Below are 19,428 nucleotides of genomic sequence, written 5' to 3'. Positions count from 1 at the left end.
AATCTACAAAATTAGACTCCAGTACCGAAAATAACTGAACACTACTTTAAACAAGACCTTTTCACTTTATAGTGTTTTTATAACCCCACTACTGTTCTCCCTAACCCATACTCCTCATTTAATCCCCCATTGTTCCCACGTACAGGTGGCCCATTGAACCAAGCAAGTTCCAGTACTTCCATTCACGTTTACTCACCTTTGTGGCCACCTGCAGATGCCCATGTGATCATCCCCGCTTGGTGCGTTTGGCCAGTTTGTAAAACTGCTGTCTGTCATACACCTGCTCTGTCTGTTGACGGGAAGCCTGAACTGTTGCTGCCCAGATGGTGTCCATTGTCAGGGAGAGAAGCTTGTGCATTATTAGACGCCACTGATGCTGCTGTCTCATGCCCTAGTGTGTTAAGAAAGATTAGGCTGATGGTGTTGGAAGAAATGTTATGTTATACCTGCTCATATTCTGGGATCCACCATCACTCTGCAGCCCGGGATACCCACGATTTAGTGCAAATCATTTTCAGCTCTTTTGCAGCTCTCACTCACACAAAAGTACTATGTAAGATTTCATGCGGGTGAAAAATGTGCTTCTCTACTGCAATTCACATGCAACCTCTTAAGGAAGTGAGCATCCTTTCAATATACAAAAAGATAAATATTTCCAAAGCTTGTTTACAAGGTGATCATGAACAAATGGATTTCTAAATCTCAATTTTGTATCCATTTCAGAGGCATTGGGCACTGAAAGACCTGCAGTGTGTAGATATTAGAACAAGATTTTAATACTACCACCAGTGGGTCAACTTTACAATCCTAATCTACCAACCAATCACGAGGGTGTTACAAGTTCTGGGAAATGTTCTGTGTATTGCAAGGACCATTCAGCAATTTAGAAGCTTTTTAGAACACTATACTGCACTTGCAATTCAATTGTGCCTTGCCCAGAAGCCTCATTATGTGCTATAATCTTAGCAGTGACAGGGTAGCTCAGCTCGTTACGTCAATTGTTTGCATTCTGATGATTGTAACCCAGGAGTAATCCTTCAAAAGCCAAGCTACAAGCAATGAAGGAATAAGCCAGGAGGATGGCTCATTGAGCTGAACACTCGATACTTCCGAGGTTGGTACATGGAGTACTTTGAAAACTCTGCTATTCTCCAGGACATAGTTGTCATGAGACAGGCTATTGGTCTTACTAGGTTCTTACCTCTCTTAGCGCCAAGACGCCACGGCATACGAGCGGTCTATAAGCCTATATCCTATCCTAGTACGTTTGGGTAACAGCTGCCTGCAGGGCGTAGAACCAATAGAAGTGCAATATTAAGAGTTATATGAACCGAGGTTATCCTTATTAAAGATAAACACTGAACTTCGTGAGCTTGAGAATTGGTGCACTAGGTTACAAAGTGGAAAAAGTAAAGCCACAAAAAGTAAACATTTCATCATGTTTACATGCACAGTGCTGCTTCTTTCGTAAAATAAAGGTCTAAGTCGAATAACATCTTTTCGGGAGTGCAGTTTGCTATGTGGTTGCTGTAGGGGGTGAGGGGGGGCGGACGAGGGTTGTTTAAATCAAGTCGCCCTGTCTCGCGTTACAGTCACTCCCCATCACCGGGACGCTGAATGTTCAGTCTGGACTTTCATCAAGCAAAACACTGCTTCCTGGGACTTGAAGTCTTGTTTTAAAAACAACTGGGCTAATGTACCGGTAAATAATGATTTGCAAGAAGCAAGCACAGGACGGAAAAAGCTGTCATTTAGTTATCTGTTAACTCTAAAGGAATCTGAACAGAGGGTTTGTCCTACTTTAACAGATAACAATTGCACATCAAAACAAAAATACAGTAGCTAGCTACCCCCTTCGCTGCATAGCTCAGTATATTTACACTTAATAAAATGCATTTCGCTGTGGTCATTTCTGAACCAACACTCACACGTGGGGATTCAGAGCGAGCGTACCTGGAGCAAGGTGGTCACTTGTGTCTCTCCGGGTAGGCGACAGCTGCTCGTCGGGTTGCTGGGGATGCCTTGCGCTTCCTGGAATCCCTTAGTGGGAGTGTAACATGTCGGCGCTGGGGCCAATCCCAGCGCGGCTCCTCCTGAATGCTCCCCTTAGTTGCCAGGGCACACTTCAGCACTTGTGCCAATCCATGTGGTGACGTCGGCAGACTCCCGGCTGCAGCAGTGATTGCGGTAGCGAGGATAGGTTTTTTTGGGGGAAAAAAGGATCGTGCAGACCCCAGGCCGCAGCGGTGAAGTCCGCAAGCAGTATTGACGGCTCCCGGGACTAAGTGGTGTAACTGGCAGAAGGTATTCATGGCTCCCGGGCCGCGGTGGTGCAACTGGCAGCAAGTATTCACGGATACAGGGCCACAGCAGTGAAAATGGCACAAAGCATTCATGGCCCCCAGGCTGCAGCGGTGAAACTGGCAGAAGGTATTCGAAAGAAATGAAAGAGGATCGCGCAGAGCTTGTCTTTATGGGGCCATGTGTTTGAAAAGATAAGAAAGCTTTTAACACACGTAAGGCAACCGAGCCAGTCCAACTGGGACGGCTCTAAAAGAAAAAAAAGTGTACGCCACGGGACGCTCTTTCCCAATGGCTGGCCACCCTTTAGCATAAACGGTGACGTCAGCCAATGGAAAAGAGGGGCAGGGCTTAAAGCCCTTTACAGAGCTTACTCTAAATCATTAAATCTCACCAGCGAGACTGCGCAGTCTACGCCATGCAAGACCTAAAAACTAAACTTAAATATCTGTTTTCTTACAACTATTTAATTATCTAAACATCACTCCAGAGACAAAACTCGACTGCCCTTCCAAGTTGAATCAAGCCAAACTACCAGCAGACGGCTTACACTACACATGGTCTACAACACGGGTACTCATAGTACGGCCCGTGGGCCGCCAGCGGCCCGGCAAGCCTTCCGTGGCGGCCCGCGTACCTTGCAGGCAACATACCTCTGTTTTTTTACATCGCCGGTTGCAGCAGTGCGGTGGTATTGGGGCCGGGCGATTCATTTAAAAACCATTCACTTGTTAATAAGGCTTTGTTGTATTTCAACTCTTCTTCCTGCCTAATGATAGTGATTAAAAAGCAAGTGAGTATAGGGTTGGATATACCCTATCATTTAGGCAGGAAGAATAAAATTGTTGCCCCTGAATAGATAGTTTTTAACCATCACTTTTTTCAATTTTTTCAATTTTTGCACTCTGCCCCTCATTACCATTTCGAGTTGGTAGATCCAACGCGTGCTTCTGCACTCCTGCTCCTTCTCTTTCGGGTTAAGTCGTAGCCCACACGGGGTAACTTGCGGTCCCCGTGTGCTGGAGGAACCCAATGATGAAGCATGTCACCCTCGGGTGAGTGAGGGTTTTCGTCCAAAACTGGCACATGCCCATGTTAACGGTTGGTTCTATTCTTTATTGTGCTACCCTATATCACATGTGAGATTTATGGACCAGATGATGCAGTCCCCTGCGTAGGTGCCCATCTGTCACTGGGGCAGTATGGTGGCCATTGCCCTGGCCAAAAAGGAAGATCTTGGAGTCCTTCTGAAGTCATCTGATAACTTCAGCGGAGCTATTCCTGGAATTATCTGGGAAATCCTATAGGATGAAATAATTAAATGAGAGGACTCTAGAGTCATCACAAAAACTACAAGGGTGGTGTTCTGATGACTTCCACTGGCAGGGAGCGATTACCCTTAACAACTCCAAGAATACTAATGAACAACTTATGGATCAGTGAGAATTACTCTAGGATGGGCTCCAGGCAATTTAAGGATGACTGGATTACTCTAAGATGATTCTACAACATTTCAGGATTACTTGATTATTCCTGGATGATCCTGTTAATGCTTCAGGGTGGCTGTTGGTTAATCTAGAATGGTTCAAAGACAATTTCAGGAGGAGTGTGGATTACTCTAGGACAGGGGTCTTCAAACTGGGTGGCCTCAAGGAATTCCAGGGGGGGGTGCCAGGCTCTGGCCAAAAGAAGCACTGTACCGATAACTTTGTTTTAAGATGAAAACAATTAGCAGTACCAAGCGGCTCTGTAATGGGCCATCACTAACATCTTTTGCTATTTATATCCTGGCTGAGAGATGGTGTCAACAGGGAAGGGACTTTATACTTCAAACGCCCCAACCCCACTTCTAATAGTCATACTGTTGAGACTTACACGTGTCATTGGAGGCATGCATGACCAGAATAGTAGGTTTGAAAATCATACATTTGATTGCATTATTAAAACAGTAACAGAACGTAACTGCAGTGTTTAAATATGTATAGAAATGTAAAAGTTGCAAATTTAATAAAATTGTGGAAAATTCGGGGGAGGGGGGGGTTTACGGAATTTAAATGTTTGAAGACCACTGCTCTAGGAAGATTTAATGACAACTCGAATGATTACTCAGGATTATTTAACGACAACTACAGCACAAGTGTGGATTACTAACTGACAAATACATAAGGACTTTCAGATGATTGTGAAATACTCTTGGACGATTTTAAGCTAACTGAAGGCAAAGTGTAAATTACTCCTAGATGATTTAATGCCTATGGATCACCTCCTCAATGCATCTACCTGTCGAAAACAGGCCACTTTAATGTAATATGCCTTCTTTGCAGTATGCCATGAATTCTTTGCAATGCTAGGAGTTCTAAATAAGATACCGATTTACAAAACGGTCACTGAATGCAGTGCAGCACCCTAATTTGCTGCGTTGCATAACAGGGAGAGCAGGAAAGCGTCATGTCTACCCCTATCCCTAGCACCACTGCACCATTAGGCAGCCGAAACCCATACACACATTTGCACTATAGTGCAATGTTGTCTGAGAGAGCCCAGCGTAGGTTTTGTACAGGAAGGCTCCCCTTCCAGTACAAAAAAAAAAAAAAAAAAAACACTGTCTGAACAAACGTGAAACTTTTCCCATTTCAGATGAGTTGTACCAAATACCAGTCCGCTCTAGTTTTTAAATCCTGAAAAGGATTGAGATTCAGGTTTGCATTATATAACTTAAGCAAACTAAAAACAAAACTTCTATAAGTCTGGTCGTAATAATCAGATCAATATTCTCCTACTTTGGAAAGATTACTTTAAACTCTACAGTGAGGTAGAAACCTGTATATAATACATCTGAGAAATGCTCCTTTTGGCTGGGTTTGTGCTGCAGAATTACCACAGGCACCTTCATACAAAGGTAGTGGTATGCAACAATGTTATACTTTGCATTCAGATAAGCTTAACGTGTGCCGCTACTCCCATACTCCTGGCTCACTGGGACTTGCCTTACTTTGAGGCACAGAGCATTTTCAGAAGCTGTTTGACATGGTGACCAGTAGCAAAAGACTGAACAGATAAGTGTTTGAAGGAAAAATCATTAAAAAGGGATGTGTCAATGTGTACTTTTATTGATCTAAAGCACACATTTGGCCCCATAGGGGCCAGGATACCAAACAAGAGAAAGAGTGCAGGACACTGTAAAAGAGGGGGAAAAAGGACAGACTACTGCAACAAGAACAAAAAGGCTCAACTTAAACCAGCATCTTCGTTGTTTTCTATATTCTTAGTTCTCTTTAGTCCTCTTCTAGCATTGCAAATCTTTATAGCCAAGTTCCTTCTCATAGTTCGGTTGTCCAGTGATGGCCAGCCATTGGCCCTGCACACAGACTTCATGAACTCTGGGGGGAAAAAAATAAATAATACATCAGTATCATGTTACAACCACTATTTGATTTTTAAAAGGGCTGTGCTGCCTTTAACAAGTTCCAAATCCATTATTTCATAGATTGTGACTGATGAGATATGGTTACAAGGGGTCATAAGTGTAACATTAAGGGCACTTGGTCAAAGAGGCACAAGTGAGAGCAAGGCATTGATGAAGAGGGGGGCAGAAGGTGACGAAAGAAAAATTATTTATGAACTTCAGAGTGAAGCAACAAGTTCTGGACTCAGGAAGTCTGTTGGAGTTTCAGGAAGAGGTCAGTAAAGGTCCACCTACAAAGGTCTTAACTTTTGTGCAGTGAGCCCCCCTGATAAAAAGTTGGGTCAACTCCAAAACTTTATAACACTTAAGTCAGCGTGACAGGTCTAGCACTAAGCATCAGTCAGTCTTCCCCGTCTCCTTCACCAGTTCGAAATGCTGGGGTACTTGGAAGAAAGATTGTTACTATGTAGAGGGCTTGAAATAAACATTTGTGGCATAGTCATGTTCACTAGACGCTGTAACGCTTCCTCTGCAAATATAAAGTAATCAATGCCAGATTTCATTTACAAAACTAGCATGGAGGCAGCCATGTTGAGCCGGAACTCTACTTTTAGTATTCATATTTAGAAAAACAGTCTAACTACCATACTGACCAGAAATCTAAATAGGAGCTTACAACCAAGTGCTAGGAACAGGACAACTGATCTAATTAGGAGAGTTGATCAGTTCCAAATAGCTGCGAGCAATACAAGTGCAGTTTGCCATCGCCCATTCATCCAGTTTGAGCCCCTCACCTGGAGATACAGATTTAGAAATAAAATCCCAACTCAAGGCCTTGCGCCAGATCTGCATGCCATTTGTAGCAAACTGTTAAATTCCAAGCCAACCTCATTGCTCTTCTTGCTCTTTTGTTAGTTAAGCATGATGGAGTCATCATACAATTATATAATGCAAGACCACATATGCAAACATATTTCAACACTATGTATATTAATGTATTTTCATAATCCAAAATCAACTGAATGTTAATTTGAACATTTGTAATATCTTACCAAATAAGGCATCAACTTTCTCCTCATCAAGGATAGCTGTTCCAGCACGAGCCTTCGTTAAACCTTTTGCAGATGCAAGTTCTTTTGGAGAAAAAAGTATTTTGCTGACACCATTGAGAACAAAAACTGCACTGTTCCGAGCTGCCTTGGCTTCCTCCAATATTTTGTGCAATTCCCTCTTTGGGACAAGAACACCTCTGAACCGTGAAGGATCATTTGAATCCTTCACCAACAGCTGCATATCAGTCTGCAAAAAACACAATCATCAACTATTTGCCATCATGTTCGGTTACATACTAAAAAATATATTAGAAGGTTGGCTTTTTGATGCGATATGGTATCTAAGTGTCTAACAATGTAATATTTGCTAGGTTAGCTCCATAAGGATAAAGCAGCCCCCCCTAAAAACATTGCATGCAGAAATATTTCAAAGTCCTCGTGCAGGAAATCTACAAGGTTTGTCCTTTAACTGTGCAGAAAGGTTTACAAACTACAAATAGTATGCCAAAAGAGTGGAAAAAAACAAGTACCTTTTGTACAGTGAATGACTGACTGCATATTTTTGATGCTGCTGTATCTGTTAAGTTCCTTGGACTGGTTAAAGCAGACAGCGCAGCTTCCAAATGCTGTATAGCCAACTGTGCTATAATCAAATAAACACAATTGTTAAAGGCAGCAGATAATACAATATACACAAGCATACTTTTGGCGATGCATGAGTTTGGGTGAAAAAGAAAAAAAAAAAAAAAAGGATTAATGGGAATTTGTTGCAGTTTACGTGGTAAGGTAGAATATCAAGCCCATACCTTTCAAGTGTTCGTTTTCGGCTTGTAAAGCATTCACTTTGGCTTGTAACCGTACACACTCCTCATTCAAACAGGAACCAGGGCCAACAGAATAGCTTTCATTAATTATGGACAAGGCGTTATATACCATTTCCTTAGAGAGAAAGCAAAAGAGCAAAAACATAATTGTGCCATACAAGGCTTGTGAGTAAATCTGTTTTGTAGATGGTAGTGTCCTCTGCACGATAAAACATTGCTCCAAATCTGTTCACTTACCTCTGATAAGCGGTTTTTGTATGGCCCACGTTTCTTTCCTTTTTCAAGCTGTTCTTTATTCACGGGCATCATTATGTCTGCTTCCAATAGCATTGAATCATTATTAGCACATTTAACAGATGTACATACTATGGAGAATAGATTGAAATACACTGCTGGGAACCTGGCCATACGAAGCGAATATCCACTTCAATTGAAGTAAAACCTCACACCAACATTCATGCAGCTGTGATGAAGGCGCCCCAACTAACACAGGCCTTGCAGCCCCTGCTGTGGCATAGGGAGGACATGCCTTCAGGGTCCCCCTTCCGCCCTAGGCCAGTGAACATCTGAGATATGGGAGACTTAGAAGCTCCTTCAGCCAGGCAATATAACAAATTAATCGTTACAGCTGAGGATTTAAATTGTTTGCATCACAAAATATAAAAAAAAGTTTCTTCAAAGTTTAAAGCATATCTAATATGTGAAGTCTTGACATTTATACAACACGTAGTAACATTGCATTGAGAAAAACTTACAATTTAACGTGATTATGAAAAAAATAATTTTTGAAATCATATTGGTCTAAAATCACATGTTTTAAGCAGGGAAGCTGAGATTTATTGAGAAACTCTGGTTTCACATTCTATGAAATCAGCCAGTAAAGGGTTATCAATGTATATTCCTTTTTTATGCTAATGCTTGGCTTTTACCGCTTTGTGCATTTTCTGAAGCTTTTAGCACAAACATGACTAAGTATTTTCAGGGGCCTAGCTTAGTCAAACACTAGGGCTGTTGACTTTAGCTTGCCCAATAATCATGCCAGCTTAACTTGTTAACATACATTATCTGACAGGTAGGACATGGCGGCTAAAGGGTCAGTGGAAAGGGAGAGCAGAGCAACTATTTACTACAAAACACATTTATGTGAGTGGTTTACCACCCCAAACACCCCCCGAAGCTATACCCCTTCCTGCCCTGCAACACAGCTAGACCGTTATTAGTCGAGTACCAGCACTTCATAGGAGGACAGCTATTTAATATGAGTACACCAGTATAACTGAAGGTCTAATTCTCCACTGTCTGCTTTTGCTGCCAAGCACAGCTCTAATCCACTTTCCTCAGCATCTCTAAGTACTCTTTAGATCTGGAAAGATTGAGTGACATCCGTTGCTATGAAGCCAACGGCACTGTACAAATACAGTTAGTTATTATGTAGGACGCATTCAGACATGCATTCACCTGGTACCTCATCCGTGTGCACTGGGACATACCGTGAGGTTGCAGGTGTCACAGAAACTCAGCTGTACATTGGTTTGATCACTTAATCCTCGTGACAAAAAAAAAAAAAAGAAAAAAAGCGAACAAGTCCTTGTGTAATTTAACTGATACTTTAATGCATGCAGGTAGAGTTCGTGCCACAAAGGTGCAAGCTAAAATGTCACACTCTTCGACCACTGTTTCATGTATTAAGGTCTAAACTGGGTACCCTGAAGGCATGAAGGGGGGGGCTGTTTTTAGCTACATCTACATTTGCTGCCTCACCCAGTCATACAAGAACATAACACGACGTACTGGACCCCCCCTCAAGCTGCAGTGCAGGCCTTTCTTCTGCATACGCCATGTTGCAGGTACTAAAAGGACACACGTCGCATTCTAAGGCATATTATTTTGCAAACATTTTTGTTTCCTCTTGGTTGAGCATGGTGTTAAAATCCTCTCACTTGTAGCGGAGTATGAACATGACCGTTAACCCATCTTCAGCATGAAGGCTCTATTGCCATTCGTTGACCATCGGCACATCATGGATTTCAGCCTCTACCTTCCATGGGAGGTGCAGTGAATATTCACGTTCATTCAGAAGGCATGACTGAGCTTAGAACCAGACCTTTCACCTGGCACCCATTGTTCCCTTCACACGCTGCCCGGCAGGTGCCACTAAACTGGATTAATGTTCATAAATAGTTCATGAAAATAGACGTTATGAACATTCAGGCACATTCTACGCTGGAGATTGTGTCATTTGTATTCATCCCACAATAGCTCTCCTGCCAGTCTGCCTTCAATACTCCGAATATTAACAAATGATGTAACAGGATGCTCAGGAATTGCTTCTCTAACTTTGTACATCTGACTAATAAGGAACTGCTTTTTCTTGGCAGTGAAACAACAAATCAAAAAGGACCGTTCAATTCTATACAGGATTATCGGTTACAAAATCAGACGGTTAAACTGTTTTCCAGCAATAGATCAAGTAGTCATGATGTGACGAATAAAAGTTATTCAGGAGTCGTGAGTTGCTTCGATTACAATTTTATACAAAAAAATGCAAATTTGACAGAAGCAATCCAGTGTTGGCTCCTGTTATCTCAAAACATAGACGGCTAGGCGTGAACTAATAGGACCTTCGAATCAGAAAGGATGAAGATCAGATGGGAGAACGACGAGCCATCTAGCGGTACAAAATTGTATCTATGAGGATTTAGGAGACAACAGGAGCCAACACTGGGTGGATGACAACATTGGGATATTGATCAAGCCCTGATTAAGTCCTACAGGGACGAAACGCGTTGGCTGGGCCAAATGGATTGCTTCGGGCAAATTGGTATTTTTTCTTAATACATTTGAATCAAAGCAACTCAGAAGACTCCTGAATAACTAATTCATCACATCATGACTACTTGATCTATTGCTGGAGAACAGTTCGACCATCTGTTGATTTTGTAACAGATACTGTATAGAACTGAACGCCCCTTTTCCATTTGTAATTTCTTGACCTTGCATTGGCATCTTGGCAACGGGGGGGGGGGGTCACAGAAGTAGAGCGGTAGAGAAAACACAATTGGTATTAATTACACACCAGTGCACTGTTTGGAGCCTACATTGCCAGTAGGCTTTTTTCTAGAATTTCTTGCAGTGTTTGAAATGTGATTCTGGGCAAATCACAAGCTTTCCTTGACAAAAACACGAAAAGGTCCATGTGTAATTTAACTGATGGTTTGATCCATTCAGCCACACCCATCCCCTACCCACCAAAAATACTCCCATTTGGCTAACCCCCAACGCTCTTCCAACTTTGCATGGGAAACAGTATCTACTCAACCACCCAAAAAGCTTTGGCATTTTAAGGAGTAGGAAAATATCTACTCAATGACAAAACAATGCAGAGATAAGACCTGCTAGTCTGTGTGCGCCCAGATATAAACTGTGCACAACCATGGTCATTAGGATGTGTGTGGTCGGGCAGTGCTGTAAGTGGGATGAAAAGCAGGGGGGCTCTCATAGGGGCATAGCCGCTGTAATAAAGGGCATGATGGCTTTAAAAACTTATGCTAAAAATCTGTGCTTTTTTGCTGCTTCTGTACATTCATCCAGATATATAAACACAACATGTAACATACCACCTACAACAAGCCAGGACTACTGGCTTTGCAATGGTTGCAACTTGCATAAGAAATAGACAGCAACTATAACTTGGCTGTATAGAATATTGAAAATGCTGCTTGTTCTTGTGGGTGAAGTTGTGACCTAAGGCTAGAGCAGCCGACCTTCCAGTAGAGAAAACCGGTTTGAGCCTCATGTCCTGTGATTAAACAAGCATTGGCATAGCCAATAGGTCTCGCCTTTGGGACCTTTTAAGTGTTGCACCAAGGATATTGTGCTGCTTAACTAAATACTTATAAGGTCCCAAAAGCGAGACCTATTGGCTATGCCAATGCTTGGATGCAAGGCGGAGGGAGAGAAGGGCGCAAGGCAGAGCATAAGGAGAGTCTAGCAGCACCAGGCCTGTCAGCAGTTTTTACGGACCCCTATACAAACAACTATGCAGGGCTCCAAGTCACAAGCGCCTGTTTCGAAGTTTAAAAATAAAGTGTTTTGGAAAAGAGAACACAGTAGCTCCAGTCTCCAGCACCAACTAATGATTTCAAATGCGTCAGCTGACATGAAAAAAAACACAGAATGCTAGCTTCAAAACCTATGCATAGATTTTACAGCACAAGCACCGGCGCTGTCAAAGCGCAGGGTCTGAGGAAACCGAGTCCTTTTGGCGGTCCTTGAGTGTGTGTGTATCAAAGTGTGACTGCATCAGTGCTCCCTTTACTCGCGGTATCGCAATCAGCGGCTGTCACCTCCCACGCGTGGGAGTGTCTGACTATATTATGATGGTGCAGAGGCCTCTAAACAGCAGCAGGCTTGGTATTAGCAAGAACATACTCTGCATACAGCGTGGACCCGTTCTCAACAGAGGGGCGACCGCACAGGGCTAAAGTCAGAGTGGCCCTTATGAGGGCAGCAACTTCTGCTGGTAGCGAGAGGAGAGGGGGTGGGGAGAGTGTGGAGGGATAGATGGGACAGAAGATGAGAAGGCACGAAAGGAGGGAGGGCGCAGAGTGATTCAAAAGGGGGCTCTGGTGAAAAGGGACGAGCAGGAGCGTTTCAATGTGGGGAGGGGTGAAAGAGAGAGAAAGATATGGGGGGGGGGGGGAAGAGAAGGAAGTGGGGGAGAGAAGGAAGTGGCTGAGCGAAAGGTCTTGAAGAGATATTGAGGAACGAGGAAAAAAAAGAGGCCAGAGGGAGCATATGTGACTGGAAGGAAGAGGGCGGGTGTGCAGAGGCCGCGAGAAGGGGGTGCAGGGCGAGATGAGAGCAGGTCAGCAGCGGGGAAACAGGAATACATAGAGGCAGACAAGGGGAAGCCGACGAGCAGGAGAGAAGAGGAGATCAGAGGGGCGAGGAGGCGAAGGAGAGGGGGGCTGAGTGGGTGAAATGGGGAGAAGGTGGAGGAGGCAAAAGAGAATGGGGCTGAGTGGGTGAAAAAAAAAAAGAGCTCAAGGAAATCTGATGCTGGAGGGGAAAGCGACATGTAGAGAGGCGCGGGGTGAGACGGGGTTGAAAGGAAGACAGGGTTCAATAGGAAAGAGGTTTATAGCAAGAGGAAGGGGAGGAGAGGTGGATGAAAATGAGGGATCACAACGGAGCCAAGAAAGAAAAGAGATAAGAAGTGCAAAAAGGAGGTAAAGGGGAGGGGCGTGGTGAAGAGGGGAAGGTTCACAAAGCAGCGGAGAGACACAAAAATGTTATGAAAGACGGTGTGCAGGAAGTAAGTGCAGGGGGTGGGATAAAGGTAAGAGAGAGGGAAGAACGCAGGTTAGGAGAGATACAGGGAACCAAAAAGGACAGAATAGAACGACAAGAAGAAACGGGGCGCAGCTCACACCTGGAATAACAGGAGAGGCACAGATAACACGAGGAGAAGGCGCACAGCCGTAAAAGTAACGCGGCTGCGAAAATACTGGCTCACTGAGAACAGCAAAGCACCCACAAAAGTGATTGTCATCAAGCAATGCGCTTAATGAGCATGATCAGGAAAGCCATATGGCGCCTCTGCTCATAAGCATGCACATGCACGCAAGTTGCAGGCCGGCCATGGTAGCATTTTTTTAAGCCCGTACTAAAAGTCTGGCCAGACCAGGGAATGTGCTGGGTCAGGCGCGACCTAAAAAAAGTATACAAGACCTTGTGTAACTGCAGCTCGTGAAAAGCGTTCCGAGTTTGCGCTATATAAAACTGAAAAACGAGTCTCTGAAGCTACAAAGGCAGTGAGGAGTTGGGCTACTGCAGAGTTAAGGGCACCTGCTTTTAAAAATTGCCAGTCAACATCCGGCAGGACCCGGCCCACCAAGTCCTGGGGCGGGAGTCTCGGAGTTCCTGCTCTTTTAAGATGTATGCAAGGCTCTTTGGTAAGAATCTGAGTTGACCCTCGCTTGCAGGCTCCCCGGTAGCCCATGGGGCGGGGTGACTGTGCAGGGTGTTCCGCTGGGGCAGTGGGGACGGTTCCTACTACAGCTCGGTCCCCAGCACTGTCCCCTTTCGCATTTTTAACATTCACCGCTCGGTCCCTGCCCCGCTGCAGCATCGGATCAATGGCTGAAAGCAATTGAGGCAGAAACTTCCTTGATATTGCATGCTTGAAAGTTATAATTAATCTCTCCCATTATCTGTTCACATATGAGAACAAGGCCGTGGTTCGGAATGGCATAATGGTGGCCGAATAGTAACTAGAGCAGGCTCGAGGGCACGCACTGCCCGGGACGGAGTATCTGATGAGGTATGCGTGATCATCCTTACCTGAGAAATACGCCGGAATCCCTGAAATGGTCCTACTTTCAAAAGCGCAAAGTCGGAAAAGAAAGAGACCGAAGCTTATCAATGGTGCCCCTTTTATGCCACTGCACCGTTCGTTAGTGCCGCAGCGCAATGACGCCACTTCCGGAGCTCCCGGATGTGCGTAGCCTTTTGCAAGTCCACCTGGTTTATTCAGGTATACCAAAAGGTGAGTATAAGGGGTAAATGTGGTAACGTTTAACATTGTGGCAATTTTTATTTATGTATGTAATCGGAGGCTACAGTTGGCTAGCGGTGAGCTGCTTTCTATTATTTGAAGACCCTGCTTTCTATTATTTGAGGACCCTGGTTCAAATCCCATCTCCGAATCCATAGCTGCCAAGGTTTCAGATTGCTTATGTGTGACATTTTCTTAGTTTACGTGTACTTATGAGTAACATTCAACTACTATGAGTGACACTTTCTCATGCGCAAAATCCAGCAATGAAAACGCAGGACACATATATAAATATCAGAAATTACACCAATTTGAGCATGGGGAAACTTCAAGAAGGTCCTAAAACTGCTGAAAAGCACCTGAAATAGAAGGGCACTAACTTGAGACAGACGCCGTGACTGCGCAGAGGGCAGGCAGGCACTGCAGCTGCTCAGATGATCTCAGCTGCACCATGCAGATTGTGTGATACCGATGTTGAGTTCACCAGGTTGACTATTGAAGGTAGTTGGTTGGAGCAGTTGCAGCTGGAGGAAGCGATGTTGTTCAACGGTGCCAGAGAGAGACCTGCGATTACCCTGCTGTGTCTCTCCCTGCCCGGAGAAACTTGATCTCCCCAGCCAGTTAACTCATTTCCTGTAGTTTCAGAAAGTTGTTTTAGTTAGGGGGTGGGTGTTCTGGTTTGTGGTTGGCATGGGTATAGCTGCCAGGTTTTCAGTGTGCTCCTGTGTGAGATTTTTAGGCTTTCAGGGTATTTATGACTAACGTTTCACTGCCTCATATGTGACACTTTGTAACGAAATTAAAGACTGCCCTCGATAGCTTTTTCTTCCAAATTTAATATTTTCATAACTTCTTGTAACCAGCCTTTCTCATAACCCATAGACTGCACTGCAAAGTGAGAACGCTTTTGACAATAACTTTCAGCAATATTCCTTTTCCTTTACAGACCCAAAATATGTTAACATTCCTTTTGACTGCAGAAGTAGTTACCGATGTAAACCAGCGCCGCTCATAAAGACTAAGAACACAACTCATTTCCTATTAGAGGTGAATATTTGTTCAAAGGGTGAAAAATATAACTGAAAACAAATGCACAGTGCTGCTCTTCGGGGCATGATTATTTTTTACTAACATGTGCATTATTGCGCTCCCGGGATGGCAGCTGTTCCCAGAGCAGCCGAAGGGCTCTCATCACGAAGGGGCAGGCGACGTTGAACTTTTACCTATGAAGGAAATCTGTAAGCGATACATGGGGCCTCTTGGCTCCTTGGGTGTGAACAGCTTAAAAGAAGGACGGCCAGCAGCGTGTGAAACAGACAGTCATTCTGTCGTCTCGCGGGGAGCATGAGGGCCATATTAAAGCTATGCTCTCGCCGAATCAACAGGCGGAGATTTGCTTGCTTTTCAATGGGTGGGGGTGGCTGTACTTGTCATGCCAGCTTGTTTGATATTGGGCTGCCTTTGTACAAGGAATGTTGCATGAAAAGTAAATGTGTATAAATGAAATCTAGGAACAAGCCCTCGTTTAAAAACAATATGATGATTTACATGTTGTTATACCAGCGCTAGCTATTCATAATCCACGTTCCAATCAGTCTGAAAACAGTGTCTAGTTAGTTTCTTGTGGCCCCTTGAGGCACAACTAGTGCGACCACTGTTTCTTTGCGTGCCACGCCTTCGAACTGCTGCTGATGGGAAAACTGAAACTACAAGTCTCACAATTCAAAGTGTTTCTTTTTAAAACCAGGACGGGCTACGTGTATCACACAGTGGTGTCACGTGACAGGTATGCTGAAACTCCAAAACAAGGTAAAAATACGGCTTGAGGTCCAGGGCATGTTTTCAACATTACACAATGGTTTTCTCACGGGCCTCACTCAGATCATAGCCGCCACTGCATTGTAACCAATACAAACTACCCTTAAAAGCTGCGGCTAATGCAAGTGTCGCATATGATATGAGGGCACTTGTTGGCTATTAACAAGAAAGGGCCACTGGAATCTGCACATGCTGTTGACAGTTCTTGCAATTTACACAACTGCGTTGGGAATGGTGCACGTTTTTTTATTTTTGAAGTATGAAGTATTTTTATTAACCGTTCGATTATTTAAAATCTTTACAGTAAAACCAGCTAAAATCAATGCCCACCTCGCATGCCTCCCCCTTGCTCAGCCATCCTTCTACTGGGACCCCTATTTCCAATAGCCAATCTTGTTATGAGATCCTTTTTGCCTTTAAACCGGGGGTTGGTTACATGTTACACCAATATTCCAATAAAACCCATTAAAAATAACTATCTGTCTCTTCTTTGCCGATTGATGTTATTGCCTGTCCCTTATTGTCCGATAAACAGTCTCTGAGTTTCAAGAGCTAAGGATAGTGCATTTATGAACTCGCTTTTAAGGCCTGTCTAATTAAATGGATAAACTTTGCCACTCTTGTGAGAATATATGTTTTTGTTTCCGAAAGACACCAGTCTGATGCATCCTTACACGATCTGATGCCAGAGTCCCTTAATATAGGACGAAGCAGCCTTTGTCGTTCACTCATCAGTCTAGGGCAGCAACATAAAAGGTGAAACCAGGATTCCCTGTGATAGTTACATAGCCGACGGGAGACTGCACCATCTTCTCGCGCCCATACTGGGTTAAAATCCAAAATTCCAAGGGCCGTGAGCCTTATAAAAAGAATTTTCCTGTGATCTTGGGCTCCTAGTGCTTCCTGTAGATACTGTTGAGCTTTCCCCAAAGTATAGGATTTTTCCAGTGCCATCGTGATGGTATTATGGCGGTGTGCAGCTCGATCCTTTTCGAACGAAATGGTGCGGACTTGCCGTTTCATAGTATTTGACCAGGCCTTTTGCGAGATATCAGGTAGAGACAAACTATCAGCTTCAATATTCAGGATCCCTAGTGCTTTGCCCAACTTGATATGCCAGGGGGAGTCCTCTTCTATAAAGATTATTACCAGATGGTGTTATAGAGTGTTATTCGAGGCTTTTGAGGACCCTGATCTAGTACTTAATTAGTTCCCCCTGAAGGGCCAATTCAGGTCTGCAGAGCCCTAATTCCAATCGTAGCCTGGTATTCCTTGCATGCCTAGGTGCTTGTAACACAGACTTGTGGGCTTTGACCTGAGCGGCTGCTATTAATTTGTCTAAAGCACCCGGGAATGCCAGGTGGCCATAATTAATAGCCGGTATTATTTTTGCCTTTAGCACCTTCAGCATGGGATCTGCTGTCGGGCTGGACAGGCATTGGCTTAGGCGTCTCAATGTTAGGATTACGCTGTTGGTTTTGGCAATTAGATATTTTGTATGTCATGCCGGAGTAGCCGTCTCGAATAGCCAAATCCCAAGATTATTATAAGCTGCTGGTGTCCCAAATTGGTGGTCTCCCAGTTTCCAAGTAGCTTGTTTTTTGTGGGAATAGCTACCAAATATCATTATCTTCGTTTTGATCTGGTTGACTGTCAAGCAATTTTCCTTGTTATACATTCCCAGCTCCTTTAAAGCTCTTTGAAGACCCACCCTGGTGTGATCCAACACTACTGTGTCATCAGCGTACTGGAGGATTGCCAGTCTCACATTGCCTAGTCTCGGGGGAACTAGACTGGCCTCTTTCAGGGCACTCCCCATGTCTGCTGTATAAAGATTAAATAATAGTGGGGCCAGGACGCAACCCTTCTTCAGGCCATTGTTGGTATCAACTCTTGATGATAAGGCTGTGGGGCTTATCTTGACCTGAACCCAGGTCCCTTCATAAAGAGCTATGATTGCTTTCAAAAGCTTTGATGGAATCCCCCAGGCTGTCAGTTTTACCCAAAGTCTGCCCCTATCAACTCTGTCAAAGGCTGTGCTATAACCTATGAAACAGCAAAACAGCGGTGGATGCCAGTCTTTGACAGCTTGTTTGGAGAGGTAGGCCAGGGCCATGATGTTGTCCATTGTTGAGCTGTTTGCCCCGAAGCCGGTCAGATAGAATGGTAAGAATTTGTTATTTGCCCAAGCCTCCAGATCTTTCAGTAGTAATTTCGCATAGGCTTTGGCTTCTACATCAAGCAGGGCCACTAGCCTATAGTTTTTTTTTTAAAGAGAGGTTAGGCACTAGGACCGTAGCGAGGTGGGGCCTTTTAAAGTACATAGAATAATTCAAAAGCAGTTCTGATGTGTAAAAGAAAAGGTTAAATAAATAACCAGATCCAAGAGGATTCATTCATTGGTTCTTTTCTGTGTGTCTGTTTAAATTACCAAAGCAGTACCACTAACCTGTAGCTAGGTTTTCTCATTGTTTGTACTAGGCTATAGTTGGCAGGGTTGGAGTGATCACCATTTTTATGGATGGGGAAAAGAACATATCCTTTCTATGATTGCGATGTTATGGCCGTTGAGTAAGCATGATTGTATAGAGGGGTAAGCATTGAGGCAAAACATGCTTGAGCTGATTTAAATACCAGGGCTGGAATGGCATTAGGTCCTGGAGACCCATCGCTTCGCATTATCCTGATCACTCTTGTTGTCTCTGGTTCTGAGAAGCTGTTTCCCTCAATCGTCTTTAATCCTGCTTCCCTTTTGCTCTTGGAAAGGGGTTCCGTGTAATTACTTGTTTCCGAGAACTTCTTGGGAAGGGCATACTCGGCAGCTGGTAGGCCTCTGGTGTATAGTCCCTTTCAATGCTTCCCACTCGTTACTTGCAATATTGTTCTCCTTGCTCCTAGACTGGGAGTTCAAGCAGTTGATGTATCTCCATAGTTTGGCATTGTTCTTTTCCTTTATCAGGGCAAATACTGTGAGCCATTTCTGTTCCATTTCCTTTCTTTTAAACTTGCTTACTTTTTTCCTATGGGCTGATCTCAATGCGGCTATGGGAACCTCTCCTGACAATGTTCCTCTTTTCTTTTTTACTCTAAGTGCCTTCATGAGAGCGCATTTGCTTTGACTCAGGCACTTTGGTGCTCGTGACTTCTTATGGGAGGAGACCTTGTTGGAAAACACTTTTTTGCAGTGATTTTTGCCCAGATTCTGCCAAAGATCATCTGTCACAACTTCCCAATAAACTATCACCGTCGGATGGGCCTCCCACAACTTGCTTGCCACATTGATGCCCACCTGAATTTTAATTCCGAGTTTAGTTGACCATTTTATTCTTTTAAGTGCTCTAAAGTGTTCGTCTCCTGTGGGTTCGCACATTACTTTCTGGAGTTCTGCAGATTCCGCTCCCAGGTTGAATGTTGCGCATAGAGGCCTATGATCACTTTCCCCTCTTTCGTCAACCATGTAATCATTCA

General features: G+C 43.9%; 1 protein-coding gene across 1 annotated transcript; it reads right to left on the bottom strand.

The window, feature by feature from the left end:
• Positions 1 to 5,411: 5,411 nt before the first annotated feature.
• On the bottom strand, positions 5,412 to 14,041 carry LOC146789056 (uncharacterized). Its single transcript, XM_085630670.1, has 6 exons — positions 13,929 to 14,041; positions 7,821 to 7,897; positions 7,566 to 7,698; positions 7,290 to 7,402; positions 6,760 to 7,006; positions 5,412 to 5,681 (listed from the first exon to the last, which is right to left on the bottom strand). The coding sequence occupies exons 2-6, from the start codon at positions 7,890 to 7,892 to the stop codon at positions 5,530 to 5,532; spliced, it is 717 nt and encodes a 238-aa protein (XP_085486796.1). The 5' UTR covers positions 7,893 to 7,897; positions 13,929 to 14,041; the 3' UTR covers positions 5,412 to 5,529.
• Between the last annotated feature and the right edge of the window lie 5,387 nt (positions 14,042 to 19,428).

The sequence above is a fragment of the Triturus cristatus genome, chromosome 10 (genome assembly GCF_964204655.1).
Source record: "Triturus cristatus chromosome 10, aTriCri1.1, whole genome shotgun sequence".
NCBI classification, from domain to species: domain Eukaryota; kingdom Metazoa; phylum Chordata; class Amphibia; order Caudata; family Salamandridae; genus Triturus; species Triturus cristatus.
This window is presented reverse-complemented; position numbering and strand designations above follow the sequence as displayed.